At 41.5% G+C, this 27,382-nt stretch overlaps 1 protein-coding gene across 5 annotated transcripts in view; it reads right to left on the reverse strand.

Annotated features, from left to right (window-relative positions):
* The window catches only part of GRIA1 (glutamate ionotropic receptor AMPA type subunit 1), a 355,704-nt gene that overhangs the window by 36,087 nt on the left and 292,235 nt on the right, over window positions 1–27,382 (reverse strand). For 4 of the 5 annotated variants that reach the window (XM_038534963.1, XM_038534961.1, XM_038534962.1 and 1 more), the window contains one exon: window positions 17,463–20,333. The exons of the other annotated variant lie outside the window; for it this stretch is intronic. In XM_038534963.1, coding sequence (XP_038390891.1) covers window positions 20,133–20,333 — 201 coding nt within the window. In that variant the 3' untranslated portion in view covers window positions 17,463–20,132. Of the gene's footprint in view, window positions 1–17,462; window positions 20,334–27,382 lie in introns of those variants that run through there. 5 annotated transcript variants of the gene reach the window in all.

Consider the following 27,382-nt stretch of genomic DNA (forward strand, 5'->3'; position numbering starts at 1 on the left):
GTTGGCTTGCCTTCTGGCACACATGGCTAGCATTGGCACACATGGCTGGCCCCTTCAAACTGGTCAGTTCTCTGCTCAGACATTATCTTTGAGAGGATCCCCCACCCATCTTACTAAAGATCTCTCCTATTCCCCTCTACCCAGTCTCTCATGCCTCCCTGATTAACTCTCAGAGCAACAACTACAATATTTTATTTATTGGCTTACTTCTTAATGTTCTATTCCTTATCAGAATGTGTGTTCCACACCAGTATGGATCTTTGCTGTCTTCATCAAAGCTATGACCCCCGCTGGGACACATTAAGTACTCAAGAAATTTAATTACTTATTTGTGGAATAAATAAACAAATGTGTGAATGAATGAATGAATGAATATGAAAGGAAATATCTTTCATTAGAAAATCATTTGAGCTAATATGCATGGCCCAGGCATTTTGCTAGGCACTGGGGCATATAGTGATGAACCAGAAAGCTCCCCTGGGAAGGCACTTTGGTTGTGAAGAAACCCTTCAAGTTACATGAGTAATGAGAGGTTTACATGAGTAATGAGAGGGTTTTTACAGGGACTCTAGCTTACTGTGGGAATTTTTTGGATCTAAGACTGGGCCTCCTAAATCAGCTTGTGCTTTCATGTTTATTCCATGTATGGCTCAGCATCCTTCTGTGAAACACACTCATTTTTCTCTCCACCAAGTGTAGCTCCTCTTCACCCTCTGTGCTATGCTAATTCCTCCACAAATTCAGTTTGCACTTGGTGTGGGCTTGTCCCAGCCCTGACTCAACCCTGACGCTATGACACTCATACTTGCAGCCTGAACCTCCATGACTACAGGGAACCACTCTGCTATGGGGGAGCTCCCACCATACTTTTATGATCCCATAAAAATGTATTTAATTTCTTTTAAAGATCTTGGATATTTATGACTCATGACCAGGTTTAATTTGTCTTACCTGATCAACGAAAAGTACCAGAGAAGGCATCTAACACAGTCATTACCACTTGTTCACTTTACAAATAACTCCCATGTTTAGGGGTACATATGTATTAGGTACCATGCCACTAGTACTGGTTTTATCTCCACTTTACAGATAGGGAAACTGAGGATAAGTGAGGCTTCAAAATTTCAGCCTAGCCTCCTTCACTCTAGCTCTCTCAGTCTTAATCAGCAAACTCTTCTTCTTTCCTTTTTTTAGCTCTCCTCCACCACTGTCTTTTTGAAATGGTTTTCTTTCTTCTAGTTTTGACCTCTACAGATAAAAGCAATAAGAGGTTATTCAGCTGTTGAATAAATTCCTATAAACCAGTCAGCATCTTGTCACCAGGAAGGTTTAGAATTTCATTTTCCACCCAGATCAGCAGATACTGAATAGTTGAAGAAAGAAAAGTTTATTTGTTCCCTGGCTGTCATGTGGCCAATCCCACCAGAGCCCTCTCAGCAGGTCAGCTACCCTATGGGCTACCGTCTATCACTGGGTAGCACAGGATTTTATCCCTTTCCTCGAAACCTCTGTGGCTGCTAGTATTTTAAGAAATGCATTTGTTGGGATCCCTGGGTGGCGCAGCGGTTTGGCGCCTGCCTTTGGCCCAGGGCGCGATCCTGGAGACCCGGGATCGAATCCCACGTCAGGCTCCCGGTGCATGGAGCCTGCTTCTCCCTCTGCCTGTGTCTCTGCCTCATTCTCTCTCTCTCTCTCTCTCTGTGACTATCACAAATAAAAAAAAAAAAAATAAAAAAAAAAAAGAAATGCATTTGTTAAGAAATATTTTTATAAGTCTCCACTAATTTTCAAGATAGTCAAATGTTATGGTGCAGCTATATAGACACATAATATGCAATATGTTTATTTATAAGCACATATGAAGAGGCCTGGAAAGATTCGCTCCAAAGTAGAAACAGTGGTAGTGGTCTCTCCTGGAGAAGGGAGTGGAACTAGGGGAGCTCCAATCTTTGTGAGAAATATTTCAATGCAGTTTTCATTTTTTCCAATGGACAATTGCTTGTTTAATTAAAGAAATTAAACACCAAGACATATTATATTATGTAGAAAAGGATATGGTCTTGGATAAAATCCTATGGCCTCTCTGGTTTTCAGTTTTCTCATTTACAAAATGAGAAATTAAATGATCTCTAAGGACCCCTCCAAAGCACTAATAATCTCCAATTCTTTCCATTCTATCTTATAAAGTGTAGCCTGTGTTAGCCAGCAGATAACTAACAAGGGTAGGGGACCACTTTTTAAGTGCCTTTTTAAGAGTAAATAAAGTTACGGGCTCAATTTCTTCTGCTCTTAGAAGCTATGCAGCTTTGCATCTCGCTCATTCATTTCAGATACTTACTGAACACATACTGTGGGCCAGAGAGGATTCTAGGTGCAGAGGGTAGAGAGGTAGAAAAGAGTGAAGAGACCCAGAAACAGAAACAAGGCAGAAAGCAAGAAGATAAAACATACCATAGTCATCACAGGTTTGGATAATTGGTGTGAAAGGACTGGAGAGAGGGTGTCTAGAGGAATCTTTCTAAGGAGGAGACTTTTGAGTTGTTGCCTATTTGAGGGATGAGAATGAGCAGGTGGGCAAATGGTTACAGGGTGGGCATTCCAGGACGGGGGCAAGTGCAGAGGTCTGGAGGTGGGAAGGGCTTAGTGCCCTGGATGCTGGTGAGGCTGAAGCACAGTGGGCAAGGGGGGGATGAGTTGAATGAGGTCAGAGGAGTAGGCACAGGCTAGATCTTGCAAACTAATGATCCTTTGGTTCTAAAACTTAGCTTTTACTTGAAGAACAGTGGATGTCGGTGAAAGATTTTTGGCAGGAGAGTGATGTATTCTGAAAAGGCTGTCATTAGTGTGGATGGGGAGAAAGGGAAGGGGCTTACAATATATTTTGAAGTAGAACTGACTAGTCTTAGCAATGCAGTAGGTGAGGAAATGAGGGGGCAAAAGATGGGGAGAGGAAGGAAGGATGTTACAGAAGTAAGTGCCAACCCTAACCAGAGCCCTGCCTGGAAGCCATAGTCAAGGCTGAGGTTCAGATCATAATGTTCATTTCATTTGGGCACGGAATCTCTGCTCTGTTCTTAGAGTTGAGGAGAAGGGAGGTGTAAGGCATGGCCTTGACTTCAAGGAGCATACAGGCATTTTTAGGTTGTTGAGACATACACCCATAAGATGAAACTGTGCCATTAGAAGAAAAAAATGCTTGTAAATTCCTTGACACACTTCTTGTTGAGATAAGGTATCTGTGTCCCCTCCCCTTGACTCAGGATACACGTGTGACTGCTTTGACTCATAGAGGATGGTGGGAATGATGCCAGGGGAGGGCTATGAAAGGAAATGCCTTATTTGTAGCACTGAACTTCTGTGCCTACCAGGAACCACTGTGCTAAGGGGGAGCTCCCTAAGTGGCAAACCTAGTCTTCAAGTCATCCTAATGCAGAAGACAGATATGAGGCCAAATGAACCTCCAGATGATTTTTGTCCACCAACTATGAGTCACACTTAGCCTTTGAATCTTCCCACCTGAGGTCTCAGACATCATAGAGCATGCAAGAGCTGTCTCTGCTGTTCAAATTCCTGACCCACAGAATCTAGTTGTTTTAAGATACTAAAATTTGGTGCAGCAATAAAAACCAGAGTAGCCAAAGCCAATCTGAACTGCACACTGAGTGATTCCAACACTATGACATTCTGGAAAAGGCAAAACTATGGGAACAGTAACAAGGTCAGTGGTTGCCAGGGGTGGCAGGGGGAGGAATGAATAAGCAGAGCTCAGAGGAGTTTTAGGACAGATAAATCACTCTGTCACTGTAACGATGAATACATGCCATTCTACATTTGTCCAAAGTCTGAGAAGACACAACACCAACAGTGAACCCTAGGTAAACTTGGGACTCTGAGTGATAAAGATATGTCACTGTATGTTCAGCAATTGTAACAAGTGTATTGCTCTGCAGGAGGATGTTGATGGTGGAGAAGGCTACGCATGCCTGAGGCAGGGGGTGTATGGGAAATCTTTGTACCTTCTGTTTACTTTGGCTGTGGATCTAAAACTGCTTTTAAAAATTAATGTCTTAAAAAACAAAAAGAGAGTAGCAGTCTAAATTGGTAAATCTCTTGGAATATTTAGGAGATCTTCATTTGAGTCCTGGCTTTAGCACAAAATCACTCATTTTGGTTTTTGATTCTTTTTTTTTTTAAATTTATTCATTCATGAGAGACAGAGAGAGAGAGAGAGGCAGAGACACAGGCAGAGGGAGAAGCAGGCTCCATGCAGGGAGGCCGACATGGACTCCATCCCAGGTCTCCAGGATCATGCCCTGGGCCAAAGGCGGCGCTAAACCGCTAAGCCACCCGGGCTGCCCTTGGGTTTTGATTCTAAGCACAAATATTTACACCATTTGGAGACTTGATGTTGACTTCCTTGATGCCAGTCTGAGTGGACCAGGAGGAGAGAGAACGATTTCAGCACCTCCAACCCCAATAACCAAAGACCTGGTGGCCTCCATGGGAACACTTAGTCTTATGCAGAACCAGCCTATGCAATCAGTTCACACTGCTTGGATGGTCACAGGGCAGCAGATTTCCTACCTTCCTTTCTTATCCTAATTTCTGTGATCTCCCTCAAGGATCTTGGGACTTGGAAACAAATGCCAGGGAAGGCTATAAGTGTTCTAGACTACCTGCCCCCTACTTGCTCTGTGACATTGGATGAGTCCTGTTCCTTCTGTGGGACTCAGTTCCTTATTTGTGATAGGAATTTAGACAAAATAAGAGTTAAGTAATGTTTTTATTTATTTATTTTTTGCATGAGAGCCAAATTGAGGGAAAATAAAATTATGAAGTTTGGGCAAACATTTCTTCTTCCCTAAGTCAAAATGAAAATGACTTTTTGAAAGCTGAAATCCACACTGAAGCTGCTTAACTCCTCCTTTGTTATCATAACTAACAGGTCTAGAGTGGGCCTGGCATTGTGCTAAGTGCTTTACATGCTTGAGGTCATTTAGTCAGCCTTCTGTGGTAGGCATGATTGTCCCCATTTTATAGATGAGAGGGCAGAGGCTCAGGGAAGTTAATTGCCCAATGTTATTCAACTACAGGATTTGAACACAAGCCATAATATCCCCCCTCCTAGCTACTGTGCTGCCTGCCTTCAGCTCATCCCAAACATGAAGACCCCTTCCAGAGTTTGTGTTTTGTGATTTTGTGATTTTGTGGGGCTCTCTTTAGAACTGACTCATTCAGTGGCCCTGGAGAAGAGCTAGGACTAATTCGTACTTTTACTGATGACCAACTCCTACTTCTATAAGAAAACACGAGCCAAATGCAGATGTGGGGCTTCCTTAGCACTATGTCCGGGCTGAACTCCAGCCACTGAGAATGATGACAGAGACACCCCATGACCACCTACTCCCCCCCTGCCCATTTCCCAGACCACTTCCTACTTGGGGACAGAACCCTTTCTCAAACTTCTCAACTCCTAATGAATGAAAAGAACAGAACCATGGCTTCTGAAGTCCTCTAGCCTTATGGTTAAATGGTTAGGCTCTGGGGTCCCACAGACTCAGACCACAATTTTGACTCTGCCCTGTAAGTAACTTGCCCAAGATTGAAAATTGTATTTTCTCTTGTCCTCAGTCTCATTTATAATAGGATAATCACAATCTCTTTCTAGCACTGGTTGTTAGGAGGATTAAATGTATAGTAATGCAAAAAGTTTAACATTGTGTTAATTAAATACGAGCTTCTATCTTCTTTCTCATCTTGAAGTTATGTAAATTGGTGATATTGAACTAACTGGAGCTACATTTTTGGGGTAAAGTGAGAAGTTGAGGTATGACTAGAATGCAGACTATGGGAGTAATAGTAACACTAACGCTCTCTTACAGTGAGAGAGTATAGTACATTGCAGTTTACAAAATGCACACACACATATATATACACATACAGCCTTAGCTAATCCTTGACATGACCCTGGAGAGTGAGGAAACTATATGACATGATGTACTATTGAGACCCTGGAGATGTTTATCTTGAGGCATACAAGATAGCAGAAGGTGAGAATTACCTTCAGATTTCTGGGAAGAGGAAGGATAGTTGAGAGGGCAAACCAAGAACTTAGAAGGGCAAACCTAGAAACATGTATTGCAATTTTAAAGTCAGAGTGGGCTAAGTGCAGACACAGCTACCTGGAGCAGGTGTGAGTATCCATGTTCCTGGAAGTATGCAAGCAAGAGGCATGTCTCAGTGCCCATCCCACCCAGCCCTCTAGTTGTCTTAATTGTGAAAATCCAGGATTTTGTGAAATTGCACATGATTAACTCAACAGGTAGAAAATGATAATCCTGAGTCCTGGATGCCTCCGATCTCTCTTCACCTTGCCCTCCCTGGCATAGACAAGACCACACCTGCTTAATAAGATTAGAACAGCAGGAATGTCACTTCTGTGGGGCTAGGGTCAGTGAATCTGCTCTGTCTGTGGTCTTCTGACTTAAATTCCATATATGCTTCTTGCCACTGTTGCTCCTGCTGTGCTGGACTGGGAGACAGGTGGGCAGAGGTGGCTCATTATGCTGAAGCCAGAGGCAGGGGGTGAGGGGAAGTGTGGGCTCCAACAGAATGCCATCCAGTGGGAAAGGAGCAAGTGGTGGGACAGAGGAGAAAGAGTAAATGCAGTCATACCTGCAGGTAGGCTGATCGCATTCTGTGAGGGTGGGGACTGCCAAGTAAAAAGGAAATGGCACTGTTGACACCTGTCTCAGGAGTTCTGCAGGAAGATGAGCCTCTGCAGATTTGACTATTTAAGGAGTCTTGGTTTTCTGTGCCAAGAAGACAGGCAAAGCTGCACGCAGAGAATATGAAAGCACAATTCTTTTGAGACATAGTCCTTGAATTGAGTCATCCATTATTAATTCATTAATTTATTGAGTACTGAACACATGCTAGGTTTTTGGTGAGAGTAGAGTAGGATTTCTGGGGCTGTGGTTAGAAGTTCTTGATTGGGCATAAATAAAATAAATCCCTCTGAGCCTCTGTTTTCTTATCTGTAAAATGGGGCAGCTGTGGAAGGAGCCTCGGTGTCCGTTGAAAGATGAATGGATAAAAAAGATGTGGTTTATGTATACAATGGAATATTACTCAGCCATTAGAAATGATGAATACCCACCATTTGATTCGACGTGGATGGAACTGGAGGGTATTATGTTGGATGAAGTAAGTCAATCAGAGAAGGACAATCATCACATGATTTCACTCATACAGGGAATATAAAAATAGTGAAAGGATTAAAGGGGAAAGGAGAGAAAATGAGTGGGAAACATCAGTGAGGATGACAGAACACAAAAGACTCTTAACTCTGGGAAATGAACAAGGGGTAGTGGAAAGGGAGGTGGGTGGGGGTTTGGGGTGACTGGGTGATGGGCACTGAGGGGGGCACTTGATGGGATGAGCACTGGGTGTTATAGTATATGTTGGCAAATCGAACTCCAATAAAAAAAATACAAAAAAATGGGGCTACTAATGCCCGCCCTGTGCCCCTTATAGGATTATTGTAAAGCTAGAATGAGGCCATATATGTGGAAAACATTTTTCCAACTTGCCCTGTAACAACACTTTCTTTAGTGAGATAGGAGAAAAAAAGAGTGTGATAAGTAACTGATTTTCATTGTAAATCCAAATTTGTGATAAACAGATCAGAAGGTAGTTTACAAGGTCATGATTCTGGGTTCTTTTTTTTTTTTTTTAGATTTTGTTTATTTATTCAAGAAAGCGAGCAAGCACGTGCACAAGCAGGGAGAGCAGCAGGGAAAGGGAGAAGCAGGCTCTCCACTGAGCAGGGAGCCTGATGTGGGGCTTGATCCCAGGACCCTGGCATCATGACTTGAACTGAAGGCAGATGCTTAACCCACTGAGCCACTCGTGCAGTCCAATGATTCTAGATTCTTAATGAAGATTCAGCATTTATTTTTCTGCCAGGCTAGGATACATGGGGGTTTGGAGACAGACAATCCTGAACTGCAAGCCTGGGTCTACCAATTGGCAGTTCTGTGACACAGGACAAATTGTTTAACCTCTCTGAGTGGCACAGGGACAAAGATAATGCCTGCCTTTCAGATAATTTTTATAAGCATTAAGACAGGGAGTATATATAATGTCATCAGGTATAGGAAATGGCTTATAGAAAGCTATATATACCTGACTGAGAGCTCTTAGTGTCATAAATATGTATATATATATATGACACTATACACACACACAGATATATATGATATTCTTTAATTATTAATTATTTTTTAAATCACTATGTAGAATAGAGTACTGGTTATTAGGGATAATGGCATAATTGTCTCTATCTGAGTGTCCCACATAAGAAAGCAAAAAGCTCTCGATTAACACCCTAGAAAGCTTTCATTGCAATTACAAAGAGGGCTCTCCATGAGGCATTCTGGTGAGCAGAATTTTCTGCATCTCCCTAAATTTCTAGTGATGGCACCAAAAACATCGATCCTGTCAGACCACCATTTAGCATGGCTCTACCTGCAAAACAATTATTACATTTATTTATTAAATTTCCTTCTTTTCCACTCTTTAATTTGTAGAGCCGTCCCTTGGCCAATTACATCCTCAAGTTAGCTGGTACATGCTTTTACTTTTTCTCTTCACATAAGGGATATCACAGGACCAGCAACTGTCTGGGGTTCTCATTTGAAGTGCAGAGATCATGAGTCAAGAAGCTAATATTTCAGCCCCAGCTCGTACACTCTTGCTTATGTGACTTTAGGTGAGTCTCTAGATCTTCCTAAGCCTCAGTTTTAATTTATAAAATGGGAGTAATAGTCTCTACTCTGTCCACCCACCATTCATTGCTATGAATCAAGACAGGCAGTAGTTATGAAAGAGCTTTGTGGTTACAGAATTCTGTGGCATGGTGAAGGATTATTATTTCAGAGCTATCATCACTCTAAGTAAAGGCATCAAATACAGTGAGTGGAATTTTGTGTATGAGCCAATGGGGTGGGAATAGATTTTTCAGGGTCTTCAGAAAGTACTCAACTGCTGCTTGACCTTGCTGGCTTATGTGTCAGTATGGTTTGCTTCTACCGTTTTTCTCTTTGTGTATTCTCATTTATCCATGCTGCCTCCCTCATGTCTTCATGGGATTTATGCATTTCTTGTTTTTCTTTCCATCAGAGGCACTGCATTTAATGCAAAGTTGCTAGCTAACTGTAGGTGTCCAGTCTCTGCTACAGAAAATAAGTAAACACGAACAATAAAGCTCTCCTTCTCCCTGCAAAGGTTTAGGGTGTATGTGTGGAGGGAGGGAGGAAGGATGAAAGAGGAGAAGGAGGAGAGAGGAGGAGGGAGGGGAGGGGAGCAGAGAGAGGGAGAGAGAGAGAGATCCTCTGATAATATACTCCTTTTCAAAGGATGAAGAAAATAAAATTTTATGTGCAGAGAGGAACCCCTTTGAGACCTTACTTACTGCCTCTTTAACACCAAATCGTTTTTCAGAGAACTCTCAGGTATGTGTGAGTTAACAGTCTCAGCATCCCTCAGAAGGCAGGTCAGTAGGAAAATATTCTTCCCCTGACAACAGAGGGGAAAATGGAAGCTGACAGGAGTCAGAATGGTGACATTGGTGCCTCAGTACTTGCAGATGGGTTTGGACAGGAAACATCTGAATTAAGTCATACCAGTTTGAAACCAGTTGCTAGTCATAGACACTGCTGAGTAGAGCTCAATCAGTGGCTTTTTCCTAGTTATTATCCAGTTTCTAGCTAGTCACTGATGGATGAATCCGGATTGGTAGGTAGAGATGGAATTAACTCAAAGTAGCTTAGACAGAAGAGGCAAGTGATCATTCTCACCCCCAGGTCATCTGAGTACAGGTTGGTCTCTGGAACTGGTCTAGACACTTGATGACATCAGGGCTTCTGCATCTTGCATCTTGGCTTGGGTAAGTTGGCTTTGTTCTCTCCTACTGCAAAAAATCTTTACCTACACGAGTCTGAAGATAGCCCTTGGATAATTTTAGCTTGGATTCAAAATGCAAAGGTCTCCTCATTTGAACTTCAGATTTAAAAAATCTCAAGGAATGATTCTAATTGTCCTGATTTGGGTCATAAGATCATCTAGCCCAATCACTGTGGCCAGGGCAGAAAGGGACTATACTTGCCTGGGCCAGGGGTGTGTGGAAGAGCAGGGTGCTGAGGTTGGCAGCACAATGAGTACCACTTAATTCCATGGTAGTAGGAGCAGCTTCCCAAAGTAAGGGATGCCAACTGTTACAACCCAAAGATGTCTACTGCCAGGACTGCACTGGTTTCCTTCTAATGGTTTTCCAATAGCTGAGAAATTAGTTTTTATATCATTGCTAAATGGTTTCTAAGCAGTTCATTAAGCAGATTACTCAATCAAATGAAATTAACAGCTGCTTTTTATTTTTTTCCTCCCTGCATGAGCTCATTTCTAAAGACAGGTCTTCTAGGTCACAATACACTTTTACTGAAGGAAAAACCAAAATGATTTTTTTTTTCCTGATCATGATTTCATGGCAAGATGAAGAAAAGGATAATGAGCAATTTTATCTGTCTAAAAGATCTAGGTAATGAAGTTTTTTGTAAAGTGTGTTTTCCTTCTGGAATTGTTTAGATAACTGCTTAATCTTCTACTTTAAACTCCATGTTTAAAGAGGCCAGAGGCCTTTCTGCTGAATCAATAGTTTCTGCTGTCTCTTTGTGACTAACTTCTTAGGTAGACACATTAAAGTGAGGGTTTCCTAATTCTAGAATTGTGGCATTTGCCTTTAGGAACCTTTAATTTTGCATTCTGAATTCTTTGCTTACCTCCCTGTGTCTCTACCCTGTTTTTCAAGTGCCTCTTTACTATTCCTATCAAAAGTTAGTGTCAAGAAAACACCTGTTAACCAGGTTAAACACCTTTAACCTAGTTTGATTTTGCCAGGTGTTCTTGTCTACCAAGAACATTTCTAAAGAAACTTAGTTTTTTTTTTTTTTTTTTGAAATAAATGGCTTTGTCCTGGATAAAAATTTGGATGACATAAAATTTTATCACTATTCTGAAGTCCCACCATCTAGGCATTTGCCTACTTTAGATTTGAGACTAGTCCTGGTAATAATTTTCAATTGTCTCAGTGCAAAGGAAGCCTTTTCAGATCACGGTTCAGTTTATTCAGGTACACTTAACTAGCTCTCTAGAGTCAGATGAAAATCCAAACATTGAACTTTAGGGTTGTATGAGTATAAGATCTCTTTGCTACTTGCAAAGTACCCTGGATTCTGAGCCAGGAGGGCTAGCTCCTAGCTGGTCTTGTTTACTCTGGGCAAGTCAGTAACTCTCTAGGGCCTCAAGATCACTTATTTGTAGAATATACAAATGTTGGATGAATATACAGGTGTTGGATAAAATAATGATTAGATGATTTATAAGGTTCCTACCATATGAACTTTTCTGAGTCTCCTTCATTCAGATAAAACATCTATCCATTGGAAGTGCAACTATCTCTTCCCAAGAATATGTGAGCATGAAATCAGACAATGTAAAATGCCCACAGAGCAGATGTCAAACAAATGGTAATGTAATGCTGATCATCATTAATGCTTATATCACATAGTTCCTGTAACTTGGTATTTATGGAATGATGTGTGCTGTTTTCTTTGTTGGTAGTAGCAGCCTTACTGTGGCAATAGTCCAAATGTAGATACATACATATTTAGAATCCTTACATCTAAGGATCCCCTGCCACATGATACATATAAGATACTATTATCAACTTTTCCCATGGGCCAAAAAACCTACAATCCTTCAAGGATTGATGAGAATGTTTTACTACAGCTGGGATGGTGAATATGTTGCAAAGCACCTGTCCTTCATTTTGTGTTTATGACTTGATTTATAAACTTATCTTGGTTCCTTTGATTGGCTAGGGACTGGGCCCAGAAATGCCTGCATCACAGTGTCTTTGGTGGTATGACACCGATTGGTGCCCTGAAAGTCACTGGCTCTTTCCCTGGTGAATTGCTGCATAGTCAGGCAAGTACCATCCACAGGTGGCTGGCCTGTTCCCTTTTGGTAATGTCCTCCTGGGATTTTTTTTTTTTTTTTTGAAATTCTCATGCACTCAAATGGCTTCCTATGATCTGTTATGAGAATTCCTGTGTTGTAGGAATTACACAAATTCTAGGTGGCTAAAGTTCTACTTCTACCTCCAAGCCTCAGTTTGCTCAGGAATAAAATTGGGATGGTCTCTCAGCCTCACAAGCTTCCTGCCATGATGAGTACATGAAAGGATTGGTGTAAAGCGCCTAGCACAGTGCCTGGCACAGAGGAGGTGCCTAAATATATGTTTCTTGCTAAACTTGTATCAATAGAAGATACCTGAATGGATTTCTTCCTCAGCCCCCAAAACTTCAATTCCCTATTTCATGATGAATTAAACAATTACTCCCCAAGCCCAGTCCAGCCTTCTCTGTCATCACTTGCCTGGCCATGTGGCACCAGCTACACTGGCTATTTGCTCCTTCCCCAAAAAATCCTGCCTCTTCCTGTCCTCATGCTCTGGCTTGTTTTGTCCTCACTTCTTTGAATTCCTTCTTTTCTGTCTCTGACTGTGTAATGCCTACAAAGGCGACATAAGAATGTCATCACCTCCTTCCCTTATTTCCCCAGATAGAAAAGATCTCTGCCTCCTTTGGGCACTAAATGGCATATCAGTCCTCTCATTCATCAAGTCATTCAACAAGTATCAGTTGAGGATCTATTATATACCAGGCTTTGTGCTGAGGCAACAGGAACACTGTCTTTGAGTGCATATTTTAGATGGGGAGAGGTAGACTATCAGCAAGTAAACAAGATATTATTAGGTGGTGATGAGTAATGTGGGCCTGAGTGATGTCAGAGCTAGTCTGCATAGGGCGGAGAGGGAAGGATGTTCTGGGGGAGACAACATTTTTAGTAAGACATGGATGAGGAGCTAGCCTTGCAAGGATCTAAGTGAGGAGGGTTTCAAGTTGAGCAAACAGCAGGTGCAGGGGCCTTGAGATGGAGCTAAGCATGACATGTCTGAGGAACAGGACAGAAGTTAGGTGGCTGGAAAATAGTGATCAAAGGGGGAAGCTAATGTCGTCTCTACAACATCCCCTTTTATTTTTTTTTATTTTTTTTATTTTTTCAACATCCCCCTTTTAAAAGGCTGGGCACAAGGTGGTAAGTGGCATGTAAAGACTGGACCTAGGCACTTTGACTTTTTCCATCCACACTTGACCTTATGTTATACTTAATGGTCCTTATGAACTTTATTTTTTCTTCCTGTCAATACTCTATGACACAGGGCTATCATTTATTTGACTCCTTATTCCCCATGACATCTACCTGTGGACATGGGCACTCATTACCTATGCTTGTTGGAAAAAAGAGTGTGTATTCTGGGATTTGAGATGAAGTTTATTCAGGTTTTTGAGGGGAGGTGGGTAAGGCTCACCTGGAGGTTTCTCAACTGATCCTAGCTGCAGAGCCACTTGCAAAAAGACTGGGTAGAGTATAAGTCACTTCTGTAGGCAGAGCCCCTGCTACGTCCTGGGCCACAGCTGTTAGCTCTGGCTGCCTGATTGAATTTCGCTCCTTGGCTTCTCTCTGTTGTGTAGATTTATGCTGTGGGCTAAACTTTTCTGACCTCAGTTCATTTTCCTAAACTCAGTTTCTCTCTTGACTAAATTCCTGTAACTTCCATTTTTCCTGGTTTAGGATCCTTTGCCCTTTTACTCTTCAGCCTTGTTCTGCCATCATCCATATTACTCCATAGGCTATCACAATGCTGTAATTATATAAGACAGGGTATCTCAACCTTGGCACCATTGACATTTTGTGTGGGATAATTCCTTGTGAGAGGCTGCCCTGTGTGTGGTAGGAATTTAGCAGCATCCCTTGGCGTTTACTTACTAAATGCCAGTAACACCTCTACCCCTAGCTGTGGCAACAAAAAACATGTCTGGACTGTGCCAAATGTCCCAGGAGACACAAAATCTGCTCTGATTGAGAATCACTGACATAAGGCTACAACTAAGAGGGAACTTAGAGATCAATTAGATGGTCTCTCTCATTTCACAAATGAGGTCACTGAGGCCCAGAGTAGGAGATATGTTGCCAAGGTCATAGCACAAATTGGCAGTGATGTAGGCAAAAGGCTTCCTATATTTTTTTTTTTTCAATCTCAGTCTAGTGCTTTTTGTTGGTGTGGTGAAATATTAGGAGGCAATCCAGTTAAGTGAAAAGGTAGCGACTTTGGAGAGACAGAGTGGAATTGGAATCTAGGTCAAGTCATTGATTGGCTGCATGATCTTGGGTTCTGGACCTCTCTGAGTTTTCATTTGCTCTTAGGCAAAAGGGCAGTGACAAATCTCCACCTCACAGGATTATTTTGAGGACTAAATGAAATGTTTGTCCTAGCATCTTACCTGGTATGCATAGTGCTGAGCAAATGCTGATTCTCTCCTCCCTTATAGTGATATAAAAATGGCAAGCACAGTATTGAGGGGAAGTTAGAGTTGTCCCAGTAGGATTCAGAGTGCCCATGGAAGATGAAGCTGGTAGGCAGTGCTTTCCAGTGGACTGTGTTAAAAATGCAGGTAGTGGGATTGGTGTTTATAATGGAAATAGCCAAGTAGTTTTCCAGTTTGGAAAATAACTGGCTGTGTTGAAAGCTGACTCATTTGACAAAGTTTTCCACCGCCCCCCCGCCCCCCCCCACACCCCATGCCCTTTCCTGAGGAGGTATCTTTGATAATTGTATCTTATCTCTTACATCCTGTATCTCTCTTCTCCCAGCAGAATGTTATGGCAGACATACCTAAGGGGTAAAGGAGTGTTTAGAGCCCAAATGAAGGACTGTGTCTTTTCCTCCTCTTTTATTAGATGATTATAATGGCATTTTCTCTTGGGACCATGGAGAATTGACTCCATCAGGTAACCTGGGTTCAGGTGTTAGTCTGGGCACTGACAACCCTAATATAGTTCTTGGTAATTTTCAAAGAAGTTTTCATGTGTATTTTCTCAGATCCTCAGGCTGACACAATTGTTGTGGTTCTTAATCCTGGCTACACATTATAATCACCTAAGAGTTCAAAACAAAACCAAACAACACCAATGTACTGACAGCTATGCCTGAGTTTAGACAAACCATATTTGGACATGAGTCTTGAGAATTGTGATTTTGTTTAAAATTCACTAGGCAATTCCAATGTGCCATTAGGGTCTAGTATCACTGCTTATTTTGACACCAGATATCCCATTTCTTTGAAGAGTTAATTTTCTTGTCCAAGGTTGTAAAGAAAGAAGAAAGGTATTATGAATCCTAATCTAAGCCTTTCCACTATAGCATATTGCCTCTCTACTCATGATGTGATCTGGAAACTTCAAGAAACAAAACATTTTGAAAATTACAAAGCACTGTAATAAGGTTAATTTTTTAGTGGCCAGACTAATACCAGAACACAGATTACCTGATGGCAGTCAAATGTCCATGGTCCCAAGGGAGAAAATGCCATTGTATTTATCTGATAAAAAAGAAGGTAGCATCTTATTCAAAACCTCAGTTTTCTTATCTGTAAAGTGGGATAGGAATATACTGCCTAGACAATCTTTCCTTGAAAGAACATTAGCATTTGGTAAGGAAGGGGTTTGCCATTTTGTCTCTTAATGAAGATAAGTTGAGTTTTGACATTTCAGTGAAAGTTATCCTCAATTCTGTAGGGTGTTGCTGACGTTTTCTTGGTATATATTAGGGTGTTATTGACCAGATAACCTGAATATGGCTATAAAAGATGCAAGATAAAGTAAGGAAAATTAGTGGATATGTGTCAACTTTCATACATGTGGCATCTCCTTGACAAGGGTTTGTTCCAACCTCCAGGAGCTATCTAATACACTCTGGGGGATACTTTGACCATTAGGAAGTCCTTTCTGTAGCTGAGCCTAAGTCCATTGCCTTGTATCTCCCAGGAAGCATCTTGGTCTTGGCCACAGAGAAAGCTAGCTCCACTTTCCCCAGGACAACCCTGAAGATCCTTCTCTAGGATGAATCAACTATTCTGCAGGGGACATTCTTGTCAGTCTCCTTTCCAACATGCTTGCTGCTTCCTATCCTAGATCTGTTTTAGAGGAGCTATAAGTAACTCTTTCTCCTCTTTTCCCTTTTTGCAGTCCTGTCTGGATTAGTGATCTTTCATACCCCAGAAAGATATTTTGGCTTTCCCAAAGGTGTGGCATGTGTAGCCTTAACCTTTTTTATTTTATTTTATTTTTCAGTTACTTTCACATTACAGGAAGGTAGAGAATTGATTGCCTCTTATTTTCCTGGTCATGATGCATTTCCTGGTTAGCAGTGAGATGGGTAACATAAAGGCTTTGGATTCAGGCAGACCCAGTTCAAGTCCTGCCTCTGTCATTTCCAAGAGTATGAACAAGTTATGTCATCTTTTTAAAGTCTGAATTTCTCCTCCATAACGCCCTATCTTAGAGGGCCACTGTCATGATCTAGAAGGTAGAAGGTGCGTTTAACATAGTAAGTGGTCAATACATGGTAACCTGTGCTCTTAAAGCCATTATGATCATTATCCTAACTATTTGAAAGTAAGGTGACAGAGATGAGTTTTCTCCATCTGTCAACTACTGTTAAAGTGTTTCTTCATTCAGAGGCACCTTAGGTGTTAGAGGTGACTGCAGGTGGGTCCAAACACCTGGAGCTGGTGGCTGGAGCTTCACACAAATCTACTACCTTCTTCCTCTTCCCTCAACCCTTTACCATAGAGATGGTAGTTACTCCCTGAAATGCCACAATTAGAACTTTGTTCATTTATTTTAGGCCTCTGACTTCTGTTAATCTGCAAAATTTCTTGGGAAAGAAAACACTTGAAATTGTTCTTAATTATCAGTATCTAAATGTCAATAAACGTTAGGTCCTTTATAGAAAGCCCATCTTGATGGAGTGAAAGAAGAACTTTCAGACAAGAATGAGGGGTAATGTCACCTGGGACCAAGATATATGTTTTTAAACATGGTTTAAATTGGTTTTGGTTGTGATTCTGCCCCTTAAAGATATTCTCGGCTCCAGTTTCGGGGTGTCTGGAAGACCAATCCTGTGAGCCATCCAGTTCTCTAGTACTGTGACCATTGTATGTCAAACCCTGCCCCCAATTTAGTTGGAACTGTGGCCTTTGAAAACCATTATCACATGCTCTCCCTGCCCCCATTCCCCCCACCTTTGGTTATCCTATTTGAATGAATAACTCCGTGTAAACTAGTTCAGCTGAAATGACTTGAGAGCTGTTCGTGAATCAGGAATGGTGATTACCATTAAAAATGTACTAGTCCTGGGTTTAGCAAAAGGAAATAACATAACCTCTAGAGCTCTGACTTCAGAAATGGCACAAAAATGGAATGGACAAATATGAAAAGTAGGTAATGGATCCACAGTGATTTAATTCTCGGTGATATTTTCATTTTATGCAAATACCAAAAGAAAAAACCCCTGGCTACTTGAAAGAAAAACAGAACCAAAAAAATATTTAGTGTTTGATCAAGCAAAAATCCTTTCACACATCTGCTAAGAGAATTAAAACAAATATAGATGTTAAATAAAAGGCCCAGGTACCAAAGAGCAAAATTTAATGAAAGCCAGAACTGTTAAGTATGGATTCCTGTTGAGAAAAATGTCAATCTCTTTCAGAGTTTTCCCATTGCTCTATTTTTAAGAAAAGTGTAGTAAAAATACATAATACAAGTTAACTTTTTTTCTTGCTTTTGTTTTCCCCGTCACCCCTCCATTGATAAAAAGCATCTTCCTCTGGAGTCTTGGACCCCCACACAACGTAGACCCTCATTGTTAGCTTAGATGATCTCTCCCACTCAGATCATGTTACTGGTGAGCTCAGTGGCTGGAGAGGCATCTTACCAAAGGCAAAAGGTCTTTGAAGCATATTGATAGTAAGAGGGTTAGTTCCACCTGCTCTGAAATGCACTCCCCAATGGTGGGTCATAACAGATTCTGCAGTGGTAGGCTAAGGGCTGAAAAAAATCCGGTGGGAGGGCAGAAGAGGATGGGGAGGATATCAGCTGGCAATAGTGAAAAGTAAAAATCCATCTTGATGGTCCTGCTCCACGTACCATGCCCACATTGACACGTGAGAGATTGGACAGCACTTGATTGGACAGCACTTGAGTTGAAAGGGTGAAGAGTTTGATTTGGGGATGGTTCTTTGCTACGGCTGATAATAGGAGAATGGGAGAGACATAGAGATGGTGGGTATCCACTGAGAGGATCCACAGATGAAGCCAATCATGCTGAACCTACTTGTTGGTAGGCTCCCAAAACTTTAGTTTTTCAGTTGCTAATGATAACCCCCAGCAGAGAAGACTGGATAGAAGTAGGGGGTAAGGAAACAAGCCAGAACATGGTTATCAATAAAAGCTAAAGACACATGGCACGCACTGAATCATGCACCTAGGAGAGTGGCTGCTGGACAGCTGGAAGCCAATTGCACCAAGAATGAGAGCTGGGATCTCCACAAAAGCTATATGCCAGGAACCCTGCTCCCAACTAAAGTTGTAGTCACCCTGGGCTTCTCTCCATGAACCCTGTCACTTCTCCAATCTTGCTTTAGTTCAACTTTATAGTCACAAACATGGGCATTTGAGTCTGGTCATTGGAATAATACATCCTCATTCTGAGTTAGCCAGGGGGAAGGCCAGCCTTCTTAGGTTAGAAGTTGGGGTCAGATCTGAAGGTACCCCAATGTCATTACCAACTTAATTCATCTCCCTATCTTCCTTAAAGTTATTCATCCTTGGGCATTTTACTTTCTAAAGTGACAGCATATTACCTGGCCACATGCTAAAAAAAACCCCACTTTTAAATGGACATAAAAATCCAAGTTCTCCAGGTCAGCAAAACCCTAAGCTTCATATTTGGTTTCTTAATCCTAGGACAGGACGCATCATGAAAGGTTCTCTTGTTTGTGGGTTTCCATGATGCTTTCTCTTCCAAAATTCTTCCATCCTTTTCTTTTGTACTTAGTTTGCATAGCCTTTTCCCCTGTATCAGAGGCTCCAGAGAGAGTCTACTCCACAGTGGGGTTCCTGCTCAGATGTCAAGCAAATGAAAAGTGAGAATCATGGGCAATATCTTCCTGGCTGTCAGCTATTCCCAAGGCTGTACTTGGTTCAGGAGGCCAATTCAGCCACCAGAGTGCCTTTGGGCTTGAGCATAGCAGAAAGACATACTTCTTAGCACTGAAGTTGACTCTGTGAGGACACATACCATTCCACCTAAAGCCTATGGGATGGCTGTTACACATTAAAGGAAGCTTTCTCTGAGCCTCCAGTAATAGCTTCTTGAGTCCTTCTTTGACTGCACACCTGCCTTTGCCCTTTCCACCACCCTTTGGCCTGAATTGCTTATCACACATATTCTCAGCTACATCAGTGAAGCGCCCTTTCTGGGGGAAGGCAGTCTACTCCTCCAACAACATCCGTCCTCATCCATGGCTTGGGGCCAAGGAATGGAGGGTAACTGAGAGAGCTCCAATGGTGACTTAGTTTGAAGGTTGCTTTTTTCCTTTTGCTTGCTTGTATGGTGGACCGGATCTTTAATCTCCAATCTGAAAACTGAAGAGACATGGGTAGGGAGTTGGAAGTAAGAAGCCAGGAGAAGGAAGGGGCCTAACAGAACCTGCAAACCATGGATGTTAGTAAGAAAAAAAAATATTGCACACACTAAGACATTAGCAACCGAATAAAAGAAAACAGTACAGTTTCCTCATTAATGTTCCTGTAACTCCATTTCAGAGACACAGGCTCTATTAGACAGGGTATTCTTCCCTTATTGCAGTGCAGTGTTGTTTATCATCCTCACTTAGCAAATGGAAAAATGTGAAAGAACATCAAAAAAGGAAAAGGGACAGAAAATGATTTTTCAATTCTTCAGGAAAATCTGTTGAATCATCTTCCTTGTGGTCATGGTGGTTGGTGGCGGTTGCGTTTCATTTTATTGTTTTTGGCACTGAAGGGTTTGGGATGGAACTGGGGGAGCTTGAGCATGCTCCCCAAGGGGTCTCCGTCTGCTCCAGTTACAATCCCGTGGCTCCCAAGGGCATCCCTGAACTGTGGCTCATGCAGGGAATTGACTGCATGGACTTGGGGAAGTCGTGGCTGACTACCCGGCCGTTTTCTCCACTACCGCCACCGCTGGTTCCTGCCCCACTGTTACGTGGGAGCGTCGATGTCCGTATGGCTTCATTGATGGATTGCTGTGGGATCAAACAGAAACCCTTTTCAGGAGGACCGGGGGTTCTTCCCCAGGTCCTTGGCAGTGATTGGCAAGGAGAATGAGTCAATGCTGGCCTTAAAATCTCACCCCACATATCTTCCCCATCCAACTTTTTTCCTTTTCTGGAATGCTAACCTTGGCTTCCTGCAAACTCACAAAACTGCTGTGAGGATCTGAACAAATCTGATCTCTTTGGACTTCTTGTTCTCTCTATGCAATGAGGTGTGTTGGACTGGGTGGTCACTAGATCCTTTCTAGCTTTTATAGATTTTGTGATTTCTGAAAATGAAGTATTTCCATGGTAGTATTAATGATAATAAATGTAGCAACATGACCAAGTGGAAAAGTTGTGGAAAGGGGTTTGGGAAACTCAATTTTAGTTCTGGTTCTGACATCAACTAGTTATTTGACCTTGTGCATAACTCCTTATCTCTCTAGACTTTTTAAATCTCCATGTTTATAAAATGTGATTATCTGTGCACCTGCAGATTTTATTAGCAAGAACAGTGCTACTGCATGAAAAATTATTTTTTTAAAAAATTATTAAAAAAATTTTTTTAAAGGAGCGTGTTATTGTTGAGTTAAAATTTAAAATTACCTTTGATTTACTTCAGGAAAAATCCTATCCTACCTCTAGTAGCATGTATTATGGGAATGTAGGACTTATTTGAATAATTGTAAAAATGTAATTGGAAAGAAGCATGTGCTAAAGAAAATGAGAATACATTCCAAAGATCATTATCTGCATGTCAACTTCGTCCCATCAGCACATATAACCTGACTTCCAGACTGACACATCAAATCAGTGCTACTAAGCTTGTGATTTCCAGAATATTAAAATTCTAGGTATGAAAAGGATTCCAGTGATCACTCTGGGATCAGATGGGTGAGGTGGAATATTCAAGACCACAACCTGAAATTAGAATCATATCTTTTTAGATAAGAGGAAGGGTTCTGTTCTGAGTTCCTTTGGAGATAGAAGCTTCATGACATGAAATCCAAACTCTTCTCCTTTCCTCTCATTTCTAACTTACCATTAAGAGATACTCATAGAATTTTTGAAGTGAGGGTTGGTTTCTTGGGAATCAACATAAAGAAGAATTATCTATGAGTTGAGAGTTTTCTGAGACGAGACCAATACTACCAATTCTTCAAGGCTCATTCTGTTCTCTCCTTCTTGAAGCCATCCTAGATTGTACCAGTAAGTATTTTCCCCCACCACCCCTATGACCCAGCCTAGTACTCCTACATTATACATGCTTTTGTAATGGCTCTGCTTCTGGTATGTAGGTTTTGTGTTCTTTAAGAGAGCTGTCTGGAGGAGGGCTAGGTTCATTTCTTCCCATCTGTAGCTATCTCCCATAGTGTCCAGCATATAGTTAAATGCTTAATAGATATTCTTAAATTTGTATTTTAACAAAAGCCAGCCATCTAGGACCCTCCTTAAAGAGTTTATGAGCTTTCTCCTCTGCATATTGCCATGATTTTAACCATCAGAGATGTCAGTCAATCTCTGGTGGCCAAAAGACATAAACAGGAGTTTGATCTAATTGTTTCTACTATACTATGCTGAGAGTCTTATTACTGGTGATTCTGATAATGCTTTTAGGTGTTTGTTCTTTTTAAAATCCCTTATTCAGACAAATATGCCCCAAAGGATACTCTACCCATATTGGTTCTGCTTCCTCCTCAAACCTCCAGACTTGGTTTATTTACATTGTTTTGATTGTCCTCCACTTAAGAGGAAGTGTGACCTCGATTGCATTCTTCTAAGTGAAGGCCAAATAAATATGACTGTGATGCTCTAAAGGGGAAATGTGAAAAGAAAACCCAAGGAATTAGTAGTTACTTGTTCTCACTTAAGCTTATTTGTGTGTGTGTGTGTGTGTGTGTGTGTGTGTGTGTGTGAGAAGTATGGAACCTTCTATGGATTAGCTTGGAATGTTTATCTTCTATGATTTTTCTCTGCCACATCCCAGTAATTAAAAAATAAAGTTTAAAGTTTATAAAGATCATCCTGGTCTTTGATTTTTAAAAGGCCTCACACATTCCATTGAAGGTGGTATTTGATGAATTTATCTTAAAGGAGAAGATTGGTGGCATAATCAATATTGGTGCCTACCGAAGTCTGAGATAACTTAGCAGGGCATGTAGCTAAAACCTTCAATGTTCACACCACTTGGAAGTAGTTTTTCAGGAAGCTGAGAGCTTCTCCAAGGTCAATGACTTCATACTCCTATTGATAGTGAGTGCAGCCTTCTTACTGCCTTCTTTCTAATACATTTATGGGTTTTCAGGAGAAGAGGTGAATAGAGTCAAAACTAGGGAATGGAAAGCTGTGCTAAAAATGACTAGATCATTAGTTCTGAATTTGACTGCACACTGCAGTTATCTGGGGAGTTTTGGGGAAAAACCACTGATGCCCAAGACATACCCTCCAAGATGTTAATTTATTAGGTGTGGTGTGTGGCCTGGACATCTCGATTTTTGAAAACTCTTCAGGTGATTCTAATATGCAAGCAAGGTTGAAATACACTGATCTAGTTTATATTCTTCGCTTTACAGAGAAACTAAGGACTTATGATTGGCTGACTTAAGGTTGTAGTTATCTGTCACCTAACGTCAAAGTGGATGACCTCCTAACTGTACCTTTGGGAAGTGCAGTTCTCCCTTATCAGCCTTGATATACCAGCCATTCTTACAGATGTGTTTGAAGCTGATGTTCAGGAAGAAAAGCATGAGTGAAAAGTCCAGAGTCAAAGCCCCCCAAGTTGCCTCTTTTCAGAGTCTCATTTCTCTAACTGTGATTATATCCTAAACTTCTCAGCCACTTGCTTTTCCAAGAATAGTTTCCCCAGCCTTCACACATCCTGGAACACTCTAATAAAAGCTCAAATCTCAGTGATGACCTCCTACTAGTATGTGTGCTAAGAGTCAGAGTGACCGCATGCTGTGGAGGATGCACCTCTGCATTACCAAGTCTCTCCGCTGTTTGATAATTCCAAAAAAATGTGCAAAGCCTCAGCTGCTGTGGCTTAACCATAGCTCATGTCATACATACAATTATTTTCCACAGGGAACAAAGTGGGCAATAATAAAGACCCTGGTTATATTTAATACCAGCCAAGGACTCAACTCTGGTCTGTTTCCCCAGGCAGAGGAGTGGCACAGAGGATCTGAGACTTCAATCTGGAGTGTGTCTTAGGCTATATATTTTTGCTACTATATGACCATTTAGATTCTACCTTAATAGTGTGGTTGTCTGAAGTCCCTCCCTGAGTCCCCAGCTCTCATGTGTTTTCTTCCAGCAGTCTTCCTGTGTCCTGGTCACCTAGACTTCTTCCCATTTCTGGGCAAAAGTTCTGGTCTTTGGGTTGCTAACACATGTGTATCCTTTGTAGGCAACTCTTTCCCCCTGGTTAATTCCTTCCACATTTCAAGTCAGCTGGTGTGTTTCTCAAGGAAACCCCTGTGACCTGTCTCAGCTCTTATTTCCTGATCAGGACTTGACAGCACCAGCATTTTTCTTCAAACACTCATTGAACATGTAAATATTTGCTTATTTTCTGTCTTCCCATAATACTTGTAGCTTCCTGAGAATAGAAGCTAGATCTGATTTGTTCCTAACTGTGTCCTCAGTGCTGAGCAATGCGTAGCTTACAATGATGCTCAGTTTATCTTTGTGGAAGAAATACCACCAGGGTGCCTTCCCATTGTCCCTGTGACACCTGCTGTGTGTCTTGCTCATGTGACATGTCAAAAGGGAAAGGGACTCGACAATACACAAGCAAAAGATTATGTATCATGGGTGGCCTCAACAACTCCCTCAGAAAAACCTAAGGATAGGATTCCATCTTATTTGTCTATGCACTGTGGCTACCGCTGCAGGAGACACATGGTAGGTGCTCAGAATGATCTATTCCTGCATTGGAAGTCCAATTTCTATTTCTCCAGCTCCTATCTTGTGTGACCTTGCTAGGATAATCTACTTCGCTTCTCCAAACCCCTATTTCTTCATCTGTAGAACTTCAAGCACAACAACGAAAATGTATATAAAGCACTTTGAACATGGAGGTTACTAAAAAGATGTCTCCTTCTCTTCCTTCCTTCTTCCTCTTTTCTACCCCCTTCCTTTCCTCCTTCTCTCATCCATGAACAGTGGGGAAGGGCTCCTTGACTACTGTTGAGAAATTGGGGGCTGGCTCTGAACCATGTGTAAGGATTGAAGGCCTTAAAAGTTCACCAAACACTGTGATCAAGATAAGGAACAAGAGGGAAGGTTCTCACCAAAGGCCCATGACACTGTCAACATGGGCCTCTGCGTGTGGTGGAGGCCATGTCTGTAAAAAGCTAACTGCCTCTGGAGAAAGCTAATTACAGAAAAATAAGGAAAATTGTAAAGCTGTGAAGTCTGAGAGGCAGGTGGATGGTATTCTACTTTTCTCCTTTGGACTAGAGAGATGTTGATGGATCTTCAAAAATTAGGAGTTGGGCTGATTAATAAAGACAGTAAAAGTATCTTTTCTGCAGTTGGAAGATTAAAAATTCTGTTAGGAGCCTTGGTGAATTGGGCAGAAGTTGTACCAACCAATGGAATTAATTATAAAAGATTGTGGTGGAAGAGCTTGGATGAATGATTCTAAGAGATCCTGGTGTTGGCTTCTGAGAAATTCAGCATCTTTGTCAATGGAAGGGTACGAATGTCTCCAAGAAGTTATGACCTGACTCAGTGGCCTCCTCTAAGTATTCTTGTCTTGATCTGAATGTTGTGATTTCAGTGGTGAAAGTCAACTGTCAAGTTTTAAGAGGATCCCAGTCTTTAGCCACCCCGGTACTATTACCTGACAGTGACCATGATTGGTTGGACATGGTAATCTCATAGGAAGGACCAGAAGTCTAGGCACCTCATGCTTGGTGGATGCCTGCTCTCATCAGATTTTATGAGCACAGATGGGGCCAGAACCAGTTTGCATGAGGTTGTCTGTGCTTTCAGGCTGGGTAGTTTTGGTGGTTGTATGTTCTTACCCAAATACTCTGTCCCCCATGCGTCACCTCAGCTTCAGGAGATTTTTCTCTTCTGGGTACAATTCTATATTAATTTTACTAATAATTACCCTATGTGTGTGAAATGTCCAAAGAGAAATTAGGTATAGCTTCTTACCTTAAGGAACTCACAATCTATATAGCTCAAAAAAACCTAGGACATGTAGGAGTGGCAATAAAAGAAAAATCTGAAAAAGACTGTAGCTGGTTATTAACAGAAAATATTATATATTCTAGTTATCATTGTTAGTATTGTTATTTATTGAGAGCTCATCATGACCCAAGCATTTTGCCAGTCCCTTTATATCAATTTTTCACATAATGCTCATGACAATTTTATGAGATATGTACTGCCACTAGCCCCATTTTACAGAAAATGAGGGTCAGAAAGCTACTGGAACTTGTCCCAAATTATATAGTTAACAAATGGAGCAGGCAGGGTTTACGCTCAGATACTCAGTCTCTAGAGCCTGTCATTTTTATTTATTTATTTATTTATTTATTTATTTATTTATTTATTTATTTATTTTATTTTTTGAGCCTGTCCTTTAGACCACCACACTGCACTGTGTTCTGGGGGAGCAGTGAGGGGGCACTCCTGTGATATGTACTGGGCTAATCCTGGGTCCTCGGTTTGGGTTATGGTCCACATGGAAGGTTTTAGGGAGTTGTAAAGGTTGTAGTTCAACCTAGCTCTTTTTCTGTTCCACTCTTTGCCTTTCCATACTTTGGAAAGTAAGATAGGAGAATTTTTAGATTTATGTTTTGAATAGAATAGGCAAGAAATCTTTGTTTAGGTTCTAGGAGACCTTGTTGTATTTGCCAAGCTTCTTGGAGGTCTACCTGGGTTTTAGATCTGAGGCCTATGCTTTTGCTCTGCTTTGTCCTTTCTGAGAAGACCTGGTAGTTGATGAGCTGGTTAAGGGTAGGAATGATGTGCTCCTAGGTCCCCTGGCTAAATACCATCATACAACCATCCCTTAATTATTCCTTGTTATTGTTTCTTAGTTCCATCGCCTTTGAAATGGGCCCTATGGGCAGAAGACAGGGAGAGAGATTATTCTGCATTAAGGCACAGGGGTGGGAAGCATGAAGTGGGTGGCTAGAGTACGTAGTATGTAAGGAGAGCAGATTGCTTGGGAGGGGAAAGTAGGCTGGAGCCATGATGTGGAAATGTTGAATGCCAGGACAGAAGGTCTGAATGCCAGGACAGAAGGCCCTCCTCCTCCAACTCCCACTCTCTGTGTACAGAACTGAATACAGAGTTTCCAAACAGGGGAAGCAAATGTCCAGCAATGTCTTCTCCGAGAGCGACCCTGGTTATGTGTAGGGCTGTTGGCTCAAGGCAGGGAGAGGCTAGGCGGGAGGCTGTGGTCAAAACTCTACAGTGGGTGTACTGAGCTTATCTGGGCTTTTTAGGGCATGTTCTAGGAGAGCAAATCCTACCAATGAATCTTCTTAGTCTAGTCAAGCCAACATCACAGCCTAGGTTACATTGCTCAGAGTGACTGTTTCTCCACTTTTGTTGGTCTGAGTCCCACTCATCCTTCCTCTTAATTTTTGTCTTGTCCCAGAAGCCTTCTCTAATTCCCACCTCCTCTGTATTCCTATCAGCCTTCCTATCTATAAGTTGCTTCACTGAGTAATTTTTCTGGCAATTTTTTTTTTGTTGTTGTTGAAGGTGCTGAAGGTCATAGATTGCATCTCAGTCCTCTCTGTCCCATCATGATGTCTTGCTTGTGGTGTTGCTCACATAATTCACACTTGCATAAATATTTTCATATTGAAACTAAATGATGAAATGTGAGGGGTCTTGAAAGTCATTTATTCCAAACTCCCTTTGAGTACTAGAATCTATATGCTCCCCAAGAGTTAACCCATTCTCTACTTGTATACCTCCAGGGATGGGATGCTTGCTATTTATTGGAATAGTCCATCCCATTTTGTGGTAGCTTTGAGAGAAAAGTAGATCTCACTGTGTTAACATCTGTTCTCCAAAGCTTTTAG

This window comes from Canis lupus, chromosome 4, assembly GCF_011100685.1.
Source record: "Canis lupus familiaris isolate Mischka breed German Shepherd chromosome 4, alternate assembly UU_Cfam_GSD_1.0, whole genome shotgun sequence".
NCBI classification, from domain to species: Eukaryota; Metazoa; Chordata; class Mammalia; order Carnivora; family Canidae; genus Canis; species Canis lupus.